Source organism: Lithobates pipiens, unplaced genomic scaffold (assembly GCF_037356315.1).
Source record: "Lithobates pipiens isolate NorthernLeopardFrog02 unplaced genomic scaffold, aLitPip1_a1.2 Scaffold_27, whole genome shotgun sequence".
NCBI classification, from domain to species: Eukaryota; Metazoa; Chordata; class Amphibia; order Anura; family Ranidae; genus Lithobates; species Lithobates pipiens.
Genome location: NW_027507788.1, coordinates 225,589,411 through 225,608,393, shown reverse-complemented (window position 1 = coordinate 225,608,393; position 18,983 = coordinate 225,589,411). Strand labels below are relative to the sequence as shown.

Here is an 18,983-nt window from a genome sequence, read left to right as displayed (position 1 = left end):
AAAACAAGTCAGCTATGAACAGGGAAGCAGGGTTGCCATAGAAACGCTGGATTGAGAAGGAGGCTTGGTTAACAGTACAGGAAGTGCTCAATGTAAGGGCGGAAATACACTCTACTGTGGACTCAGAAAACAATATGTGAGAGACCTAGCCGGGACACAGGCTTTTTGAGAGGACTGAATGCGAGCCTCTCGCCGACTGATTATGGGTCCTGGATTTTAAGGGGCACAGGGTGAATGAGAACCCCACTATAATCTGTGCTATTCAGATTCAATGCTGTATATATGTATATATAATGTGTGTTGCCTCATGCTGTTGGGACACACACTGTCAGATGCTAATGTCATGAACTCCAGCCACCTGTCTGTTGGCTTGTATAATGTAAATGAGTCTAGTCTGGCTTGTAATAGTATTCCACATATTGTTGTTTGGGCTAATTAACCCTGTGTTGATGTTTATGGTAATGTTTATTGAATTGTTAGTGAGCTAGGAGCCGAAAAGTCTTATCCCTCAGTCAACTAGTCTGAGTGTTGATTTAGATAATTTGGTTAGGTTTTAGTCTTCTACTGTATTATAAATACTTGGCATTCTGGTTCTAATAAATCAGTCCATGTTGAGCAGCTAAGCAAGTGGCGTCTTGTTTTGTGCTTGTGAGCGGTTGGAATATCTGATATCTATATTCAGACTTAGGAAGCGGTATACTGACAGAAGCACTCAATCGGAGTGTGGGATCGGTTCCGTCACACAATACTTAAGATGGCGCTGCCTAACCCCTAGAAACAAGTTTTTTAAAGTTTCTTTAAACAGTAAGTAATATGCAATTTGTGCTGGATTACTCTGACTATAGTTTGATAATTACTTATTATAATGGACTAAATGAAAAGAAGCATCAGAGTGGGAGAGTTTACTTCCTCTTTAAAGATTTAATGAAACAAAATGTCAACTCAAAGTTAATCTTACAGTCCAATCAGCTGAATAATTTTGTGCCGGAGGTTGGATTACCGGCAAAGTGCATTCCTGAGGACTGAGTGAGAAGGGTGTTGTATTGTATTTGAGCCGAGGAGAAGAGACGTTGTCATTGTGTGTGATAAAAGATTCAATAAACAAACGGCTTTCCAAACTACGAATCATTATCACGAATGTCTATACATACATAAATATCGAATGTCAATGAATACAAATGGAATTATAGCGCATATAACGAATGATTTTGACATGATTCGAGATTTAGTATAATGACACTCTACAGAAAAAACGAATTATCCGATAACGTATTAACGTAACATAACGAATATAACAGAACAAAAATTATGTATTTTACGAATGACAACGAACCGAAACTAAACTAAATTCGTAAATCCGTTGTGCACAAGTCTAGTTGTCGGACTGTGTTTTTTGTCTTTTTGATTTTCGATGCAGGACTTTTTTTGCACTTATTTTTATATACAATTCATATTTGGTCAGTGGATGTTTGGTTTGTAGTATACGCCCTATTCAGTGGCGGGTATTCCTTTGCACTGTTTGCACTTTATTAATCATTTTTTAGATAACAGGGGGTCCCCGGGTTACAAACCCATTAGGGAACTTTCCACCTGTTTGTAATCCGGAAATGTTTGTGAGTCAGCTGTGCATGCACACAGCGACAGTTACGGACATTTCCGATGTTCCGTCGAATGCCATTCGGCGCATGCGTGGCAAATTACGGACATTTCCGACATTTTACGAGGCTCCGTCTGCCCGCGTATGCGCAGAACGGCAGAGGCTCCCCGCAGCTCCCTGTTCGTAAGCAGGAGTAGTTCGTAAGTCGGGCGTTCATAAGTCGGGGGAACCCCTGTATAGCGCGGCTCACCACAATATATTTAACTGTTTTTACTTACTCAAATGTGAGTTGCTCTCCTAATTTCTGCTAAATAAATTGTATAATCAGATTGCATTTAGAAGTTCCTCTGCACTTTTCTTCTTTTACATAGTCCTGGAGGTTGCTTCTACTCCCCTTCCTGAGGCTTGCCCTGAGCTACGGACAGTACTGAGCCCTGAAGACCCCATGCACGGATGGACTAACTGCATGTGACTTCCTTTTCAAGACCTTACATCGCATTCCTAGTTATATATAGATGGTCAGAGCAGTGGCAAAACTAGAACCTTCAGGGCCCCGAGGCAAGAAACCATGAGGGGACCCCTTGACCCCCAGCTGGGGCCCTTCCCTCTGATCCCGGTGGCGGAAACGCCAAGGCCTGGTTGTAAGTGTGATGTTTGTGACCCTGGTACAGTAGTTCTGCCACTGGCGTCTGTTTTTTTTTTTTGTCTACCATATATTTTTTTATTTTTTTACAATATTATTTTTTAAAAGTATTTATATACTCAATTTTTTTAAGAGTTGGGGTTATATACTCCATTTTTTAAGAGTTGGGGGGGGGGCTTTGGTGAGATATCAGGGGTCTAAGCAGACCTCTGGTGTTTCACCTTTGAGACCGAGAAAGGAGATTAAGAATGGACAGGAATAGCTCTGTATAGCGCTGCCCCTTTATTTGTAAAGAGAAGCAGAGTAAATACAGTTTACTATGTTTTAGTTGTGAATGGACTGAGTCTGTGATCTGTATGGATCAATGACTCTCCATTCAGAAAAAGCTTCACCCTGACAGATACCCTGCAGCCACCTGCAGGAGAGGGGAGGTGGAACTCTGCATAGCTCTGGGGACAAGGAGAAGGGGGAACTCTGCAGCGCTCTGGGGACAAGGAGAAGGGGGAACTCTGCATAGCTCTGGGGACAAGGAGAAGGGGGAATTCTGCGGAGCTCTGGGGACAAGGAGAAGGGGGAACTCTGCATAGCTCTGGGGACAAGGAGAAGGGGGAACTCTACGGAGCTCTGGGGACAAGGAGAAGGGGGAACTCTGGGGAGCTCTGGGGACAAGGAGAAGGGGGAACTCTGCGGAGCTCTGGGGACAAGGAGAAGGGGGAACTCTGCGGAGCTCTGGGGACAAGGAGAAGGGGGAACTCTACGGCGCTCTGGGGACAAGGAGAAGGGGGAACTCTGCGGCGCTCTGGGGACAAGGAGAGCGGGGAACTCTACGGAGCTCTGGGGACAAGGAGAAGGGGGAACTCTACGGCGCTCTGGGGACAAGGAGAAGGGGGAACTCTGCGGAGCTCTGGAGACAAGGAGAGCGGGGAACTCTACGGAGCTCTGGGGACAAGGAGAAGGGGGAACTCTGCAGAGCTCTGGGGACAAGGAGAAGGGGGAATTCTGCGGTGCTCTAGGGACAAGGAGAAGGGGGAACTCTGCAGAGCTCTGGGGACAAGGAGAAGGGGGAACTCTGCAGAGCTCTGGGGACAAGGAGAAGGGGGAACTCTACGGAGCTCTGGGGACAAGGAGAAGGGGGAACTCTGCAGAGCTCTGGGGACAAGGAGAAGGGGGAACTCTGCGGAGCTCTGGGGACAAGGAGAAGGGGGAACTCTGCGGAGCTCTGGGGACAAGGAGAAGGGGGAACTCTGCGGAGCTCTGGGGACAAGGAGAAGGGGGAACTCTGCGGAGCTCTGGAGACAAGGAGAGCGGGGGAACTCTACGGAGCTCTGGGGACAAGGAGAAGGGGGAACTCTGCGGAGCTCTGGGGACAAGGAGAGCGAGGAACTCTGCAGCGCTCTGGGGACAAGGAGAAGGGGGAACTCTGCGGAGCTCTGGGGACAAGGAGAGGGGGGAACTCTGCGGAGCTCTGGGGACAAGGAGAGGGGGGAACTCTGTGGAGCTCTGGGGACAAGGAGAGCGAGGAACTCTGCAGCGCTCTGGGGACAAGGAGAAGGGGGAACTCTGCGGAGCTCTGGGGACAAGGAGAGGGGGGAACTCTGCGGAGCTCTGGGGACAAGGAGAGGGGGGAACTCTGCGGCGCTCTAGGGACAAGGAGAAGGGGGAACTCTACGGAGCTCTGGGGACAAGGAGAGCGGGGAACTCTGCGGCGCTCTGGGGACAAGCAGAGCGGGGAACTCTACGGAGCTCTGGGGACAAGGAGAAGGGGGAACTCTGCGTTGCTCTGGGGACAAGGAGAAGGGGGAATTCTGCAGAGCTCTGGGGACAAGGAGAAGGGGGAACTCTGCATAGCTCTGGGGACAAGGAGAAGGGGGAACTCTGCAGCGCTCTGGGGACAAGGAGAAGGGGGAACTCTGCATAGCTCTGGGGACAAGGAGAAGGGGGAATTCTGCGGAGCTCTGGGGACAAGGAGAAGGGGGAACTCTGCATAGCTCTGGGGACAAGGAGAAGGGGGAACTCTACGGAGCTCTGGGGACAAGGAGAAGGGGGAACTCTGGGGAGCTCTGGGGACAAGGAGAAGGGGGAACTCTGCGGAGCTCTGGGGACAAGGAGAAGGGGGAACTCTGCGGAGCTCTGGGGACAAGGAGAAGGGGGAACTCTACGGCGCTCTGGGGACAAGGAGAAGGGGGAACTCTGCGGCGCTCTGGGGACAAGGAGAGCGGGGAACTCTACGGAGCTCTGGGGACAAGGAGAAGGGGGAACTCTACGGCGCTCTGGGGACAAGGAGAAGGGGGAACTCTGCGGAGCTCTGGAGACAAGGAGAGCGGGGAACTCTACGGAGCTCTGGGGACAAGGAGAAGGGGGAACTCTGCAGAGCTCTGGGGACAAGGAGAAGGGGGAATTCTGCGGTGCTCTAGGGACAAGGAGAAGGGGGAACTCTGCAGAGCTCTGGGGACAAGGAGAAGGGGGAACTCTGCAGAGCTCTGGGGACAAGGAGAAGGGGGAACTCTACGGAGCTCTGGGGACAAGGAGAAGGGGGAACTCTGCAGAGCTCTGGGGACAAGGAGAAGGGGGAACTCTGCGGAGCTCTGGGGACAAGGAGAAGGGGGAACTCTGCGGAGCTCTGGGGACAAGGAGAAGGGGGAACTCTGCGGAGCTCTGGGGACAAGGAGAAGGGGGAACTCTGCGGAGCTCTGGAGACAAGGAGAGCGGGGGAACTCTACGGAGCTCTGGGGACAAGGAGAAGGGGGAACTCTGCGGAGCTCTGGGGACAAGGAGAGCGAGGAACTCTGCAGCGCTCTGGGGACAAGGAGAAGGGGGAACTCTGCGGAGCTCTGGGGACAAGGAGAGGGGGGAACTCTGCGGAGCTCTGGGGACAAGGAGAGGGGGGAACTCTGTGGAGCTCTGGGGACAAGGAGAGCGAGGAACTCTGCAGCGCTCTGGGGACAAGGAGAAGGGGGAACTCTGCGGAGCTCTGGGGACAAGGAGAGGGGGGAACTCTGCGGAGCTCTGGGGACAAGGAGAGGGGGGAACTCTGCGGCGCTCTAGGGACAAGGAGAAGGGGGAACTCTACGGAGCTCTGGGGACAAGGAGAGCGGGGAACTCTGCGGCGCTCTGGGGACAAGCAGAGCGGGGAACTCTACGGAGCTCTGGGGACAAGGAGAAGGGGGAACTCTGCGTTGCTCTGGGGACAAGGAGAAGGGGGAACTCTGCGGCGCTCTGGGGATAAGGAGAAGGTGGAACTCTGCGGCGCTCTGGGGACAAGGAGAAGGGGGAACTCTGCAGAGCTCTGGGGACAAGGAGAAGGGGGAACTCTGCAGAGCTCTGGGGACAAGGAGAAGGGGGAACTCTGCGGAGCTCTGGGGACAAGGAGAGCGGGGAACTCTATGGAGCTCTGGGGACAAGGAGAGCGGGGAACTCTGCAGCACTCTGGGGACAAGGAGAAGGGGGAACTCTGCGGAGCTCTGGGGACAAGGAGAGGGGGGAACTCTGTGGAGCTCTGGGGACAAGGAGAGGGGGGAACTCTGCGGCGCTCTAGGGACAAGGAGAAGGGGGAACTCTGCGGAGCTCTGGGGACAAGGAGAGGGGGGAACTCTGTGGAGCTCTGGGGACAAGGAGAGGGGGGAACTCTGTGGAGCTCTGGGGACAAGGAGAAGGGGGAACTCTACTGAGCTCTGGGGACAAGGAGAAGGGGGAACTCTGCGGCGCTCTGGGGATAAGGAGAAGGGGGAACTCTGCAGAGCTCTGGAGACAAGGAGAAGGGGGAACTCTGCGGCGCTCTGGGGACAAGGAGAAGGGAGAACTCTACGGAGCTCTGGGGACAAGGAGAAGGGGGAACTCTGCGGCGCTCTGGGGACAAGGAGAAGGGGGAACTCTGCAGAGCTCTGGGGACAAGGAGAAGGGGGAACTCTGCAGCGCTCTGGGGACAAGGAGAAGGGGGAACTCTGCAGAGCTCTGGGGACAAGGAGAAGGGGGAACTCTATGGAGCTCTGGGGACAAGGAGAAGGGGGGACTCTACGGAGCTCTGGGGACAAGGAGAGGGAGGAACTCTGCGGCACTCTGGGGACAAGGAGAGCGGGGAACTCTATGGAGCTCTGGGGACAAGGAGAAGGGGGAACTCTACGGCACTCTGGGGACAAGGAGAGCGGGGAACTCTACGGAGCTCGGGGGACAAGGAGAAGGGGGAAATCTACGGCGCTCTGGGGACAAGGAGAAGGGGGAACTCTGCAGTGGTTGGGGACAAGGAGAAGGGGGAACTCTATGGAGCTCTGGGGACAAGGAGAAGGGGGGACTCTACGGAGCTCTGGGGACAAGGAGAGGGAGGAACTCTGCGGCACTCTGGGGACAAGGAGAGCGGGGAACTCTATGGAGCTCTGGGGACAAGGAGAAGGGGGAACTGCAGAGCTATGGGGACAAGGAGAAGGGGGAACTCTGCAGAGCTCTGGGGACAAGGAGAAGGGGGAACTCTGCAGAGCTCTGGGGACAAGGAGAAGGGGAACTCTACGGAGCTCTGGGGACAAAGAGAGGGGGGAACTCTGCGGATCTCTGGGGACAAGGAGAAAGGGGAACTCTGCGGAGCTCTGGGGACAAGGAAAAGGGGGAACTCTACAGAGCTCTGGGGACAAGGAAAAGGGGGAACTCTACGGAGCTCTGGGGACAAGGAGAGGGGGGGACTCTGTGGTGCTCTGGGGACAAGGGGAGGGACCAGGAGAGAGCATGGGAGCAGGAAAAGGTACTGGGGGGCTGGAGAGCACACGAGGGGCAGCAGAAAGAAGCTGCCTAGGAGGAGCTTCTCCTACTCTGTCCACTTTTAGGCAATCACCTGAAAACACATCTCTTCAGGGAAGCCTTCAGCCAACAACCAAATCTTCTACTCCTCTCATTAGTTCATCCCTTACAGTTACTACCTTTTGTTTCACCAGCCCCTCTCCATTAGACTGTAAGCTCCCAGGAGCAGAGCCCTCTTGAATTGAATTGTATTGTTGCTGTATTGTCAACCTTTATATTGTAAAGCTCTGCTCATACAGTTGGCACTGCATAAATACTGCATAATAATAAATAATAAGTATCACTCGATGTATGCCTCTACACCAGCATACCCCTTCAGGTAGACCTTCAGGCTGTCCAAAACTTTTTAGCTGAGGACCCACTACTAAACAATAGACAAGCCAAGTTCATATTACTACCCATTTTTGTCTACTTCATAATTATTTTCTGTTTGATGGAGGCTTTTATCTTAAGGTTACTGGTACAGCTATGGGGGCAAATATTGACCCCAGCAATGCCAACCTGACAATGGGCTTTTGGGAGGCCAATTACATCTGGCGTAATAACCCCTTCTCTGCCCATATAGACTTTATTTATAGATGATACATAGACAATGTGATCATTAGATGGGAAGGCCATGATACTGACATCAACAATTTTGTTGCATATTGTAAGTCCAATCTGTTTGTTCTTTCATTCACTATCACTACAGTGTATGACAACCAATCTCTTGCCTTTCTGGACCTTCCAGAGCCCTGGAAAGCAAAGCACAACAAACAGACATCCTAACTAGTCTAATCTATCTAGGCATCTGCAATGAGCATAACCTGCAATGAAATACTGCTCCCTAGCCAGGGACACTTAACAACATATAACAACAGCAGGGGTGGACTGACCATTCAGAAACTCGGGCACTGCCCGAGGGCCCCATGCCACTAAGGGGCCCCATCAGGGTTGCCAGCCTCAATAAAACCAGGGACAGTATGTAAAAATTTGTGTTTTTTTTAAATCCCAAGATTATAGCTGCCCCGCCTCTCCAGTACCTTTTCAGTGTGTGTGTGTGTGTGTGTATTCTGCGTGTGTATACTGTGTGTATATTGTGTGTCTGTGTGTGTATACTGTTGCCCAGGGGCCCCATAATCTCCTATTGCCCGGGCGCCCCATAATCTTCTCTTATTGCCCGGGGGCCCCATAATCTCCTATTGCCCGGAGGCCCCATGAGTTGTCAGTCCACCTCTGAACAACAGTAGAAGATTCCTTTAGGAATGCTTTGGGTTCTGGCTCCGCTAGCCAAAGTCAATCAACCCAAGTAGAAGACGGGAAGTTCAGCTCAACTGACATTTGCAGCGCTGCCACCTCTGCAGCATCAGGAGCAACAACTCCAGTAATCAAATGTAGATCAGTAATGAAGCTTGGCAAGAAGTCCTTCCCCTGCTGAGCAGAGTTATTTTTTTTTACAGTCAAGAGTCTCTTATAATGATACATTGCCTGTCACTAACAACAACTCAAAATGATGTCTTCTGATAATTAGCAAGAGTTGTCTCCTCTCTTGGACAACAGTTCAGTTCCTGATTGTAGAACTTGAAGATTTAGGAGCTTCTCTTTTGGATAGCAAGTCATTGTCCCCCCGCTCAAAGCAACAACTCACCCAAACTCACTTCAGCATGGAACTTTCCAAGCATCAAAGTACCCTTCTTAGTAAAAGGAATTTAGAACTAGGGGATTGCCCCTTTAGGTTGAAGTTCAGATAAAAAATTTAACTTGAAAACTGGACATGGAGATGTAGTTGGGAATGTTTTTTTTTTTTTTTTTAAATAGGGGGTTTGCCCCCTTTATGTGTACTTATTGACACACAGGGAACCATTCAACATCAACTGCAATACCTGGTAAAAAAAAAAAGGTAGTTGCAAAGTTCAACTTACTGAAGGAAAGCCATCCCATTCTTCCATCAGGTACCCAGATGTTGATGGACTGGTCCCTGCAACCTACTTTCTTTACCACAACCTTAGCTTTGTGGATGGACCTCCTCAGGCTTCAATTATTCTTTAAAGGCCTGGAATTGCTACCACAAATAGGGATAGTTTTGGCTCCTATATGGTCTTGGCATGTGCATAAAGTCCCGTACTTCTTCACACCAGGTGACCCGCTAGGTTTCTATTGCCTCCATGATCTCATAAGGGAAATCGTAGCCGTATTTCAAAGCCACCCGCCATTGTACGATTTTCTGAAAGCAGAAAAAACTTGACAACTCATCCCGGTCTCCCTGCCCTGGTAGGACAAATGGACTTTTTACTCGAGAGTAATACACGAGAATAGATCAGGCTTCCTTTCCAATTTCTCTATACTGAGGCCAATTCCTTCAGCACATTGCCTTATGCTCCTTGTCTGTACTGTCAGGATTAGAGGCTTAAGAGCCCTCTCCTAGCTCAGCTCCACAATCCCATTCATTCTCTGCCACTGATTCCCAGACCTCCATGCCTTCCTTCATGGACCCATATATGTTTTTAAACTTGGTGATTCTGGATCGAAAAGCCCATGGACACTCCTTACCTGAGGAACTTGTGAACTCCCACCTCTGGATTCTAAAGCTCCCAGAGATCCTTATCACAGCCATTTGGTCATTCGCCTGGGTAGCTGCACTGTTGGTGGGGTGCTCACTATCCCCTGATCCCAAATGGTGGAAATGCAAGTTTTACTGGCTTGCGAGACTGTAGTCTGGGTGAACATCACTGGTCCCAGGCCCCAGTGGTAACTCCATCATAACCCTGTCACTCCTGATGGCTTAAAAGTGGGATTCCACATCTTTGTGCTGTAGCCCATCTTCCAGTTGACAAGCAGGATACTGGGTTGAAGATCGCTGTGCAGCAATCTCAGTAAACATCTCATAGGAATGACTACACCTACCCCAGGCATGCAGCTTGACTGTGACCCACTGGTATCTGCCACATACCAGTGCAATGTACTCCTTGTCCTCTCTGCTGCATAACACCAGACACCCCTGAGGCGCTAATCATACTGCTGCTGTACCCATTAGCCTCCTGCTCTGCAGCAACTCCGGTGCTCACGCATGTTTCTCTCTCCCTTACATGTGCCATCTTGGTACTCTCTCACCATGGTTTCCTCTCGGCTAAACCCAGAAGTGAATTATTAGCCCTGCCTCACTTTATGGATTGGCCAAAGCCAGGCAGCAACCCCTCCTACCTCTCTCGATAGGCTGGCACACTGACAATTGCTCCACCTGTTAGGCAGACTCTTCTGACCCTCACCTCCTGGTGCTAACTTCCCACATTAACTCCTTCACTGCTATTACTCAAAGGAATAGCAGACAGCATCTCCAGTAACACACACACTGGCAGTAGCTTCACGAGCCCCCAAACAGGCTTTTCTGGTGCTCTCACTCCAGTTTCCTGAGTTAACTCCTTTACCGATGCTAACCAAAAATGCTTCTGCACTGGCAACAATCTCTACTGCAAAGCAGACATTTTTCCCTGCACACACACACTGGCGGTTACTCTGCCTATCCCTAGACAGACCTCACTGGTGCATTCGCTTCCGCACCCTTAGTTAACTTTTTCACTGTCTCCTCTCAGAAATACTCCTGCACTGGTAGTCCTTCCCACATCCCGATTGCCTGTCCACAATCCACACAACACCAGCAACAACACTGACAGTCTCTTCAACTACTGATGGCAACTACTGCAATATCTGTAGGAAAATCCAGAACCGAGCCCCCACATGTAGCGTTTACTCCTGAAGGAACCTCTGGAAACTTTCCCAGGTTCTTTCCTAGTGGTATGATCCTCTCTAGGAAAAAACCCAGAGCTCAGTGTGCTCAGAAGTTTTATACAGACTCCCAGCATGCCTTCAGGGCTCTGCTCCCTGGGATTGGCCAGTGCTGCCATCTACCTAGCTCCACACCTATGCTCCAGAGAATTCTACCAGCTCTCTGAAAAGCAGAGGGAGTAAACAGACTAGTAGCAGCTGAGAACACTGAACTGACCTAATTATTTAGCTGCACTGGCTACAGTAAGCAGTACTAAATTTAACTGACCCAAGAATTGCAGGCACACTGGATAAAGTGAGGCAAGCTAAATTTACCTATCAAAACACCCTGCTCCACTGAACACAGTGAGCCAGCAGTAAATCTAACTACCGTATTTATCGGCGTATAACACGCCCCAGCGTATAACATGCACCCCAAGTTTAGGAGGGAATTTTAAGGAAAAAAACTTTTAGGAGGGAAATTTAAGGAAAAAAAACGTACGTTTAAATGCCCATCAATGCAGCCTTATTAGTGTCCATCTGAAGCCTTGACAGTGTCATTTGCAGCCTTGTCATGCAGCCTGTCCATCATTGCAGCCTTGTCATTGCAGCCTTGTCATTGCAGCCTGTCCATCATTGCAGCCTTGTCATTGCAGCCTGCCGCCTGTCTGTCATTGCAGCCTTGCCATTGCAGCCTTGCCATTGCAGCCTTGTCATTGCAGCCTTGTCCATCATTGCAGCCTTGTCATTGCAGCCTTGTCATTGCAGCCTGTCCGTCATGCAGTTTGTCTGTCATTGCAGCCTTGTGCATCGTTGTCCCCTCAGCTTTTGTTTTTGAAAATGGTGCCGAGTACGGCCGAGGCAGCCGAAAGTCGCCGAGAACTTCCGGGCGCCACTGAGATACGAAGGACATCTCGGCGGCGCCCGGAAGTTCTCGGCGACTTTCGGCCGCCTCGGCCGTACTCGGCGGCTTTCGGCCGACTCGGCCATACTCAGAGGCTTTCGGCCACCTTGGCCGTACTCGGAGGCTTTCAGCCACTCTCGCTGCTTCTCGGCAGTTTTCGGCCGCCTCAGCCGTACTCGGAGCCTTTCGGCCGCACTCGAAGGCTTTCGGCCGCTCTCACCGCTTTTCGGCGGTTTTCAGCCGCCTCGGCCGTACTCTGAGCCTTTCGACCGCCTCGGCCGTACTCTGAGCCTTTCGGCCGCCTCGGCCGTACTTGGAGGCTTTCGGCCACTCTCGAAAACCGCCGAGAAGGGCCGAAGGTGGCTGAACGCCATGAGAAGGGCCGAAGGCGGCTTAAAGCCGCCCAGAGCACAAAAATCGCTAGGGAATCGCGGCGGATCGGCGTATAACACGCACCGGCGATTTTTCTCTGATTTTAATGGGAAAAAAGTGCGTGTAATACGCCGATAAATACGGTAATCCTATCACCTATCTAAAAGGGTGCTACATGGGTATGCACTGTTCAAAAGAAGATGAGGATGATTGCGGAGGGGCCAGGGGACCAAAGGATGGCTTACAGAATAATTATTAGATGAGGGGCAGTTCTTTTGATATTCATCTGCCGGCTATCTTTGGGGTCCTTGAAGAACATTGTACCAACAGATCCAATTATCCTACATGCAGTATAGTTACGGTATAGTCTCTGTACTGGTGCAAGGTAGATGTGGTTCAGATGCAGTGAAGGTTCAGTATAAAACGGTATAGGGGTGGTATAGGTGCAGTCTAGGTTTAGTATAGTATAATACAAAACACTGCTGGTAACGTCATAGGCTCCTTCTCCCTGTGACGTTACCAGCAGCGTATTATGTGCACTGTCAGCGTATGAGGAGCTTCCAGCGTTGTACTGTATGCAACTGTTCATTTCATATGCGATCTATCCTGCGGGGAAGCATGAGAGAGGTTCACCCTAACTAAATAGGGATCACTTTGTTATATTATCTGTGCAATGGTCTTGTTTGTTCTTTGTTTTTCATGTTATGGAAGCCTGCTGAAAGTTGCAAGTTCACGCATGGGAATCAGCAGTGCAACTCTGAATGAACCACCTGTTACTCAGAAGACTCATTAAGGCTTGATTATCTAACCCCACTTATGTCAATTTATTGGCAGAGACATTGGTTTGTACACAGTGGAATGTAATATTTTTTTACTTGTGGCAAAGGTTTGCTTTATTGTTACCATTACACAGAAGGAATTTCATGTACCGTATATACTCGAGTATAGGCCGACCCGAGTATAAGCCGAGGCCCCCAATTTACCCCCAAAAAACTGGGAAACCTATTGACTCGTGTATAAGCCGAGGGTGAGATATGCCTGTCCATCCCTGTGTGTGTGTCCATCCATCCATCCATCCCTGTGTGTGTGTGTGTCCATCCATCCCTGTGTGTGTGTGTGTCCATCCATCCATCCATCCCTGTGTGTGTGTCCATCCATCCATCCATCCCTGTGTGTGTGTGTGTCCATCCATCCATCCATCCATCCCTGTGTGTGTGTGTGTCCATCCATCCATCCATCCATCCCTGTGTGTGTGTCCATCCATCTGTGTGTGTGTGTGTGTGTGTGTGTGTGTGTGTGGCCTTGTGTGTCCAGCCTACCTGTGTCCCGAGCCTCCGTCCGGTCCCGTCCCGTCCCGAGCCGAGCCTCCGTCCGGTCCCGTCCCGTCCCGAGCCTCCGTCCGGTCCCGTCCCGTCCCGAGACTCCGTCCGGTCCCGTCCCGTCCCGAGCCGAGCCTCCGTCCGGTCCCGTCCCAGGATCACCGCTCTTCGTCGGCGCCCATTCCCCTGTTCAAATGCCGCGCCTCCCTGTCTGTGATAGGCGGAACACAATTTCCCAGCAGTCTGTGTTCCGCCTATCACGGACATCCTTTCATCCTCGTCCGTAGTACGAGGATGAGACGATGTCCGTGATAGGCGGAACACAGGCTGCTGGGAAATTCAGTGTTCCGCCTATCACAGGCGAAGGCGGAGCCGGAGGCGCGGCTTTTGAATTATAGAATGGCCGCTGTCTGTCTGCTCGACACGCTGATCGAGCAGGCAGACAGCGATGACTCGAGTATAAGCCGAGGGGGGCACTTTCAGCCTCAAAAAAGAGGCTGAAAATCTCGGCTTATACTCGAGTATATACGGTATTTCTTATATTTTGTACGGTTCACAATATTTTCATAATTATTCACTTACTTTGGTGGTACACTGTGCAATATTAGTAGGTTAATATTAGCGCAATTATTCATTTAAAACATTTTATTTTTGTGTACCAGTTCACACATAATAATTGCAGCTATATTATTTAGTTATCTTTTAATATTTCTCACATATTTTAATATTTATTCACATTAGCCCTTTAGTATATTTTTACACATATTTGCTCAGTCCCTGCTAGCAGTATCAGCAATGTGCGAATACGACCTTTCACCGGTCTCTGGGATGCCAGAGAGGCGGTAGAGGAGGGCCCCCTTGGTCTCTCCCCAAAAGCCTCTGATGATCATCAGTTGGAAGCAGAGGGTGAGTGGGCTCTCTAGTCTCCCTGTGTCAGTGGTGCAAGTGCTGTGATATGGCCAGTGCTGCGCTACCCCCGGGTGTTCTCACTCCCAGTCTGAGACTCAGATCTCCGCTGCTATTGTCTTCCGCTGGCAGGCAAAAAATCAGACAGAGGTGCTTTCTTTCTAATTTCCCAAGAGGAAGAACTGCCAAGCGGCAGTTAAAAAAAAAAATCATCTCTCCCCTCCTACAGCAAAGTGCCTATTGGGATCTGTAGTGTAACCATTATAGTGCAGCAATTATATGGCTACCATCTCAAACTTCAACTCCCAGGATTCTCAGCGTTTCACATTGAAGTCTATGGGCTTGCTTGTCTTTAGCTCTCCCCCTGCTGGCTGGAGGAGGATGGTGTAGCATGACATTAGTATCTCAGCAGAGAGAGAGAAGAATAAAGGGCATTGTTTTGTATATACAAAATCTAATGTAGCTGTTATCACTTCTCTTGGATAACAAATAGTCAGCTTGTATCAGGAGAACTTACCACAGCTTCAGTGTTACAATCAGAGGATATCAATGGACGGTGAATGGTCATCTCCGATGTTCCATCCACAACCTCCCTTCCTGCCCAACACTCGGAGTTGGCGCTGTTCAGCCTGATATTGGATGTATTATAACCGTTTGTTTCCAACCAACATTTTGACACTTGTATATTGAACTTTGCTCCAGTACAAGTAAAATTTACGAATGGAGCGACTCCTGAAAAAAGAGTAAATTCATTCAGCATTTCTGAGATGAGAAGGTGACGCGATTGATGTACATTATACTCTATAGGGGTTTTCTAAATATACCCCACTAGGGTGGCAAGACTGACCAGGGACTGGGAAGAAAACTGCAGTGGAATCAAAGAGTTAAATCCAATTAAACTTCCAGTTTACATACAGAACATTGTCTGTTGGTGGTGAGTGTAGTGCCCCCTTACATTGATGATCAGTGTAGTGCCCCCTTACATTGATGATCAGTGTAGTGCCCCCTTACATTGATGATCAGTGTAGTGCCCCCTTACATTGATAATCAGTGTAGTGCCCCCTTACATTGATGATCAGTGTAGTTCCCCCTTACATTGATGATCAGTGTAGTGCCCCCTGACATTGATGGACAGTGTAGTGCCCCCTTACATTGATGATCAGTGTAGTGCCTCCTTACATTGATGATCAGTGTAGTGCCCCCTTACATTGATGATCAGTGTAGTGCCCCCTTACATTGATGGTCAGTGTAGTGCCCCCTTACATTGATGATCAGTGTAGTGCCCCCTTACATTGATGGTCAGTGTAGTGCCCCCTTACATTGATGATCAGTGTAGTGCCCCCTTACATTGATGATCAGTGTAGTGCCCCCTTACATTGATGATCAGTGTAGTGCCCCCTTACATTGATGATCAGTGTAGTGCCCCCTTACATTGATGGTCAGTGTAGTGCCCCCTTACATTGATGATCAGTGTAGTGCCCCCCTTACATTGATGATCAGTGTAGTGCCCCCTTACATTGATGATCAGTGTAGTGCCCCCCTTACATTGATGATCAGTGTAGTGCCCCCCTTACATTGATGATCAGTGTAGTGCCTCCTTACATTGATGGTCAGTGTAGTGCCCCCTTACATTGATGATCAGTGTAGTGCCCCCTTACATTGATGATCAGTGTAGTGCCCCCTTACATTGATGATCAGTGTAGTGCCCCCTTACATTGATGATCAGTGTAGTGCCCCCTTACATTGATGGTCAGTGTAGTGCCCCCTTACATTGATGATCAGTGTAGTCCCCCTTACATTGATGATCAGTGTAGTGCCCCCTTACATTGATGATCAGTGTAGTGCCTCCTTACATTGATGATCAGTGTAGTGCCCCCTTACATTGATGGTCAGTGTAGTGCCCCCTTACATTGATGGTCAGTGTATTGCCTCCTTACATTGATGTGTGATACATGGATTTCATATGGTTTATAGCAAAATTCAATATTTGGTTGTAAATAGCAAATGAGATCCATCCTGACCATTGTATTATAGTATTTCATACCTCGTGTAAATTTATAGAGAGTTGGATCACACTGGCAGGTAGTAGTACTATTGTCACAATACTCATCATCAGCACAGGAATCACTTTCACAGGATACAGGCGCAGCCACTGGAGAGACAGAAACACACAATAAAGTTCATTTTTCTGGATTTCTCATATAATATTCACATTCTCTGTAGGGTGAAATAATTGTGTAGTGATCACTAGACGTGCAGAATGGAAACAAGTAGTTTTGTTTCATTTTGGGCAGATTTGTTATGTTACGAATTTCATTTTGTTTAATTTAAAGTTGTTTATTCATTTTCTAACGAATTCCAAATTTTCTGAATGATTTGAATTCAGACTGCTCGAAAAATGATCAACCGATTAAAAAATTCCGCGTAAAGAATATCTTGGCTGTAATGGAGCGGACCAGGAAGCCGGCCGCCACGTCCTTCAACCGATGACTTATCAGCTGTCAGCGGGTTTCCACATTGAGAGCTGAAGTGTAAACAAAAGAATGCCGGCAATAGAATATTAAAGAAAAAAAACACGCTTTTTAAAAAAAAAATGTAAAAATGCCATCGGGTCTTCCCCAAAATTCATACCAGAGCCTTATCCATGCATGCAGCCAGGCAGGCCAGAAAAGGGAGGGAGGGGGGACAAGTGAGCGGCCCCCCTCCTGAATCACACCAGTCCACATGCCCTCGACATGGGGGGTGCTTTGGGGCGGGGGGGGCTCTGCCTTCCACACCCCAAAGCACCTTGTCCCCATGATGATGGGAACAAGGGCCTCTTCTCCACAACCCTGGGAGGTGGTTATGGGGGTGTTTGAGAGGGGGGGGCTTTTTGGAATCTGGAAGCCCTCTTTGACAAGTACATAGTGCCCCTACCCATTCACTAGTGTAACAATTGACACAAGTTTTTGACAATTCCATTATAAAAAAAATGAAAAATAAAAAACAATGTCTCCTGGTGTAGATCCATTGTCAAATACGCCGCCCGCCGCAACTCAAAAGCGAAAGAAAGGGAAAAAAAACCTCCGGCCTCATTGAAGGCTCCCTGCCGACTGCCTGCTCCTCTGTCTGAAATGTATTAAATATCTAAGGGGTGGAGTCAGTTGGCGTGACGTTACGTATTGTGCATGCACAGATTGTCAAAGGCATTATCCGGCGTTCTTTTGTTTACATTGTGGCTCTCAGCAGGGAAGCCCGCTGACAGCTGATAAGTCATCGGTTGTTAACCACTTAAGCACCGGACCAATTTGCAGCCAAAGGACCAAGCCCCTTTTTGCGATTCGGCACTGTGTCGCTTTAACTGACAATTGCGCGGTCGTGCGACGTGGCTCCAAAACAAAATTTGCTTTATTTTTTCCCCACAAATAGAGCTTTCTTTTGGTGGTATTTGGTCACCTCTGCGTTTTTTATTTTTTGCGCTATAAACAAAAATAGAGCGACAATTTTGAAAAAAATGCAATATTTTTTTCTTTTTGCTATAATAAATATCCCAAAAAAATATATAATTTTTTTTCCCTCAGTTTAGGCCGATACGTATTCTTCTACATGTTTTTGGTAAAAAAAAAAATCGCAATTAGCGATTATTGATTGGTTTGCGCAAAGGTTATAACGTTTACAAAATAGGGGATAGTTTTATAGCATTTTTATTCATATTTTTTTTTTTTACTAGTAATGGCGGCAATCAGCGATTTTTATTGTGACTGCGACATTATGGCGGACACATCGGACATTTTCGACACATTTTTGGGACCATTGTCATTTATACAGCAATCAGTGCTATTTAAATGCACTGATTCCTGTGTAAATGACACTGGCAGTGAAGGAGTTAACCACTAGGGGGCAGTGTAGGGGTAATGTATGACAGCTGGGCACTTAAAAAGCAACATACAAGTACATGCTTGTGCCCAGCCGTGCCATTCTGCCGACGTACATCGGCTTGAGGCGGTCCTTAAGCGGACGGCTTCCTGGCCTGCTCCTTAACTACTTTCCATGCAGGCCAATTCTGACACTTCGCTCCTACATGTAAAAATCATCATTTTTTTAACCCCCAAACGTTATATATATTTTTTAGCAGAGACTTTAGGGAATAAAATGGCGGTCGTTACAACTTTTTATGTCACACGGTATTTGCGCAGTGATGTTTCAAATGCTTTTTTGGGGAAGAAATTAGGAATTAAAAAAAAAAGTAAATTTCTATTGTATAATGTGAAAGATGATGTAATGCTGAGTAAATAGATACCTAATGCTTTAAAATTGCGTACACTTGTGGAATGGCGTCAAACTATCCATAGGCAATTTCTACAGGTTACCAGATTAGAGTTAGAGAGAAGGTCTAGTGCTAGAATTATTGCTCTCGCTCTAACAATTGCGGCGATACCTCACATGTGTGGTTTGAGCACGGTTTACATTTGCAGGCGTAACTTACAACCGGGCAGGCCTGGATTGGCCATAGGGCAAACCGGACACTTGCCTGGTGAGTCGGGGCCTTTGGGCTGCTCTTTGCGCACACGCTGCTCGTCTGGCCTCTCCGCGACATCGGCGTCAGGGGGACGGAAACTCGAAGGGGGAGGTGCTAGAGGAGACACCTTTGGCCTCTCTGCGACCGCACGGCCGCCGGTATAGGTCAGCTGTTGGTGCCTGGGGGTGACTAGGAAGGGGGGAGGAGCTAGAGCAGAC

General features: G+C 49.0%; 1 protein-coding gene across 1 annotated transcript in view; it reads right to left on the bottom strand.

The window, feature by feature from the left end:
• The window catches only part of LOC143933026 (uncharacterized), a 156,553-nt gene that overhangs the window by 119,024 nt on the left and 18,546 nt on the right, over nt 1-18,983 (bottom strand). The window contains exons 5-6 of the mRNA XM_077455944.1: nt 16,312-16,419; nt 14,785-14,999 (exon numbers count right to left, since the gene is read on the bottom strand). Coding sequence (XP_077312070.1) covers nt 14,785-14,999; nt 16,312-16,419 — 323 coding nt within the window. The remainder of the gene's footprint in view (nt 1-14,784; nt 15,000-16,311; nt 16,420-18,983) is intronic.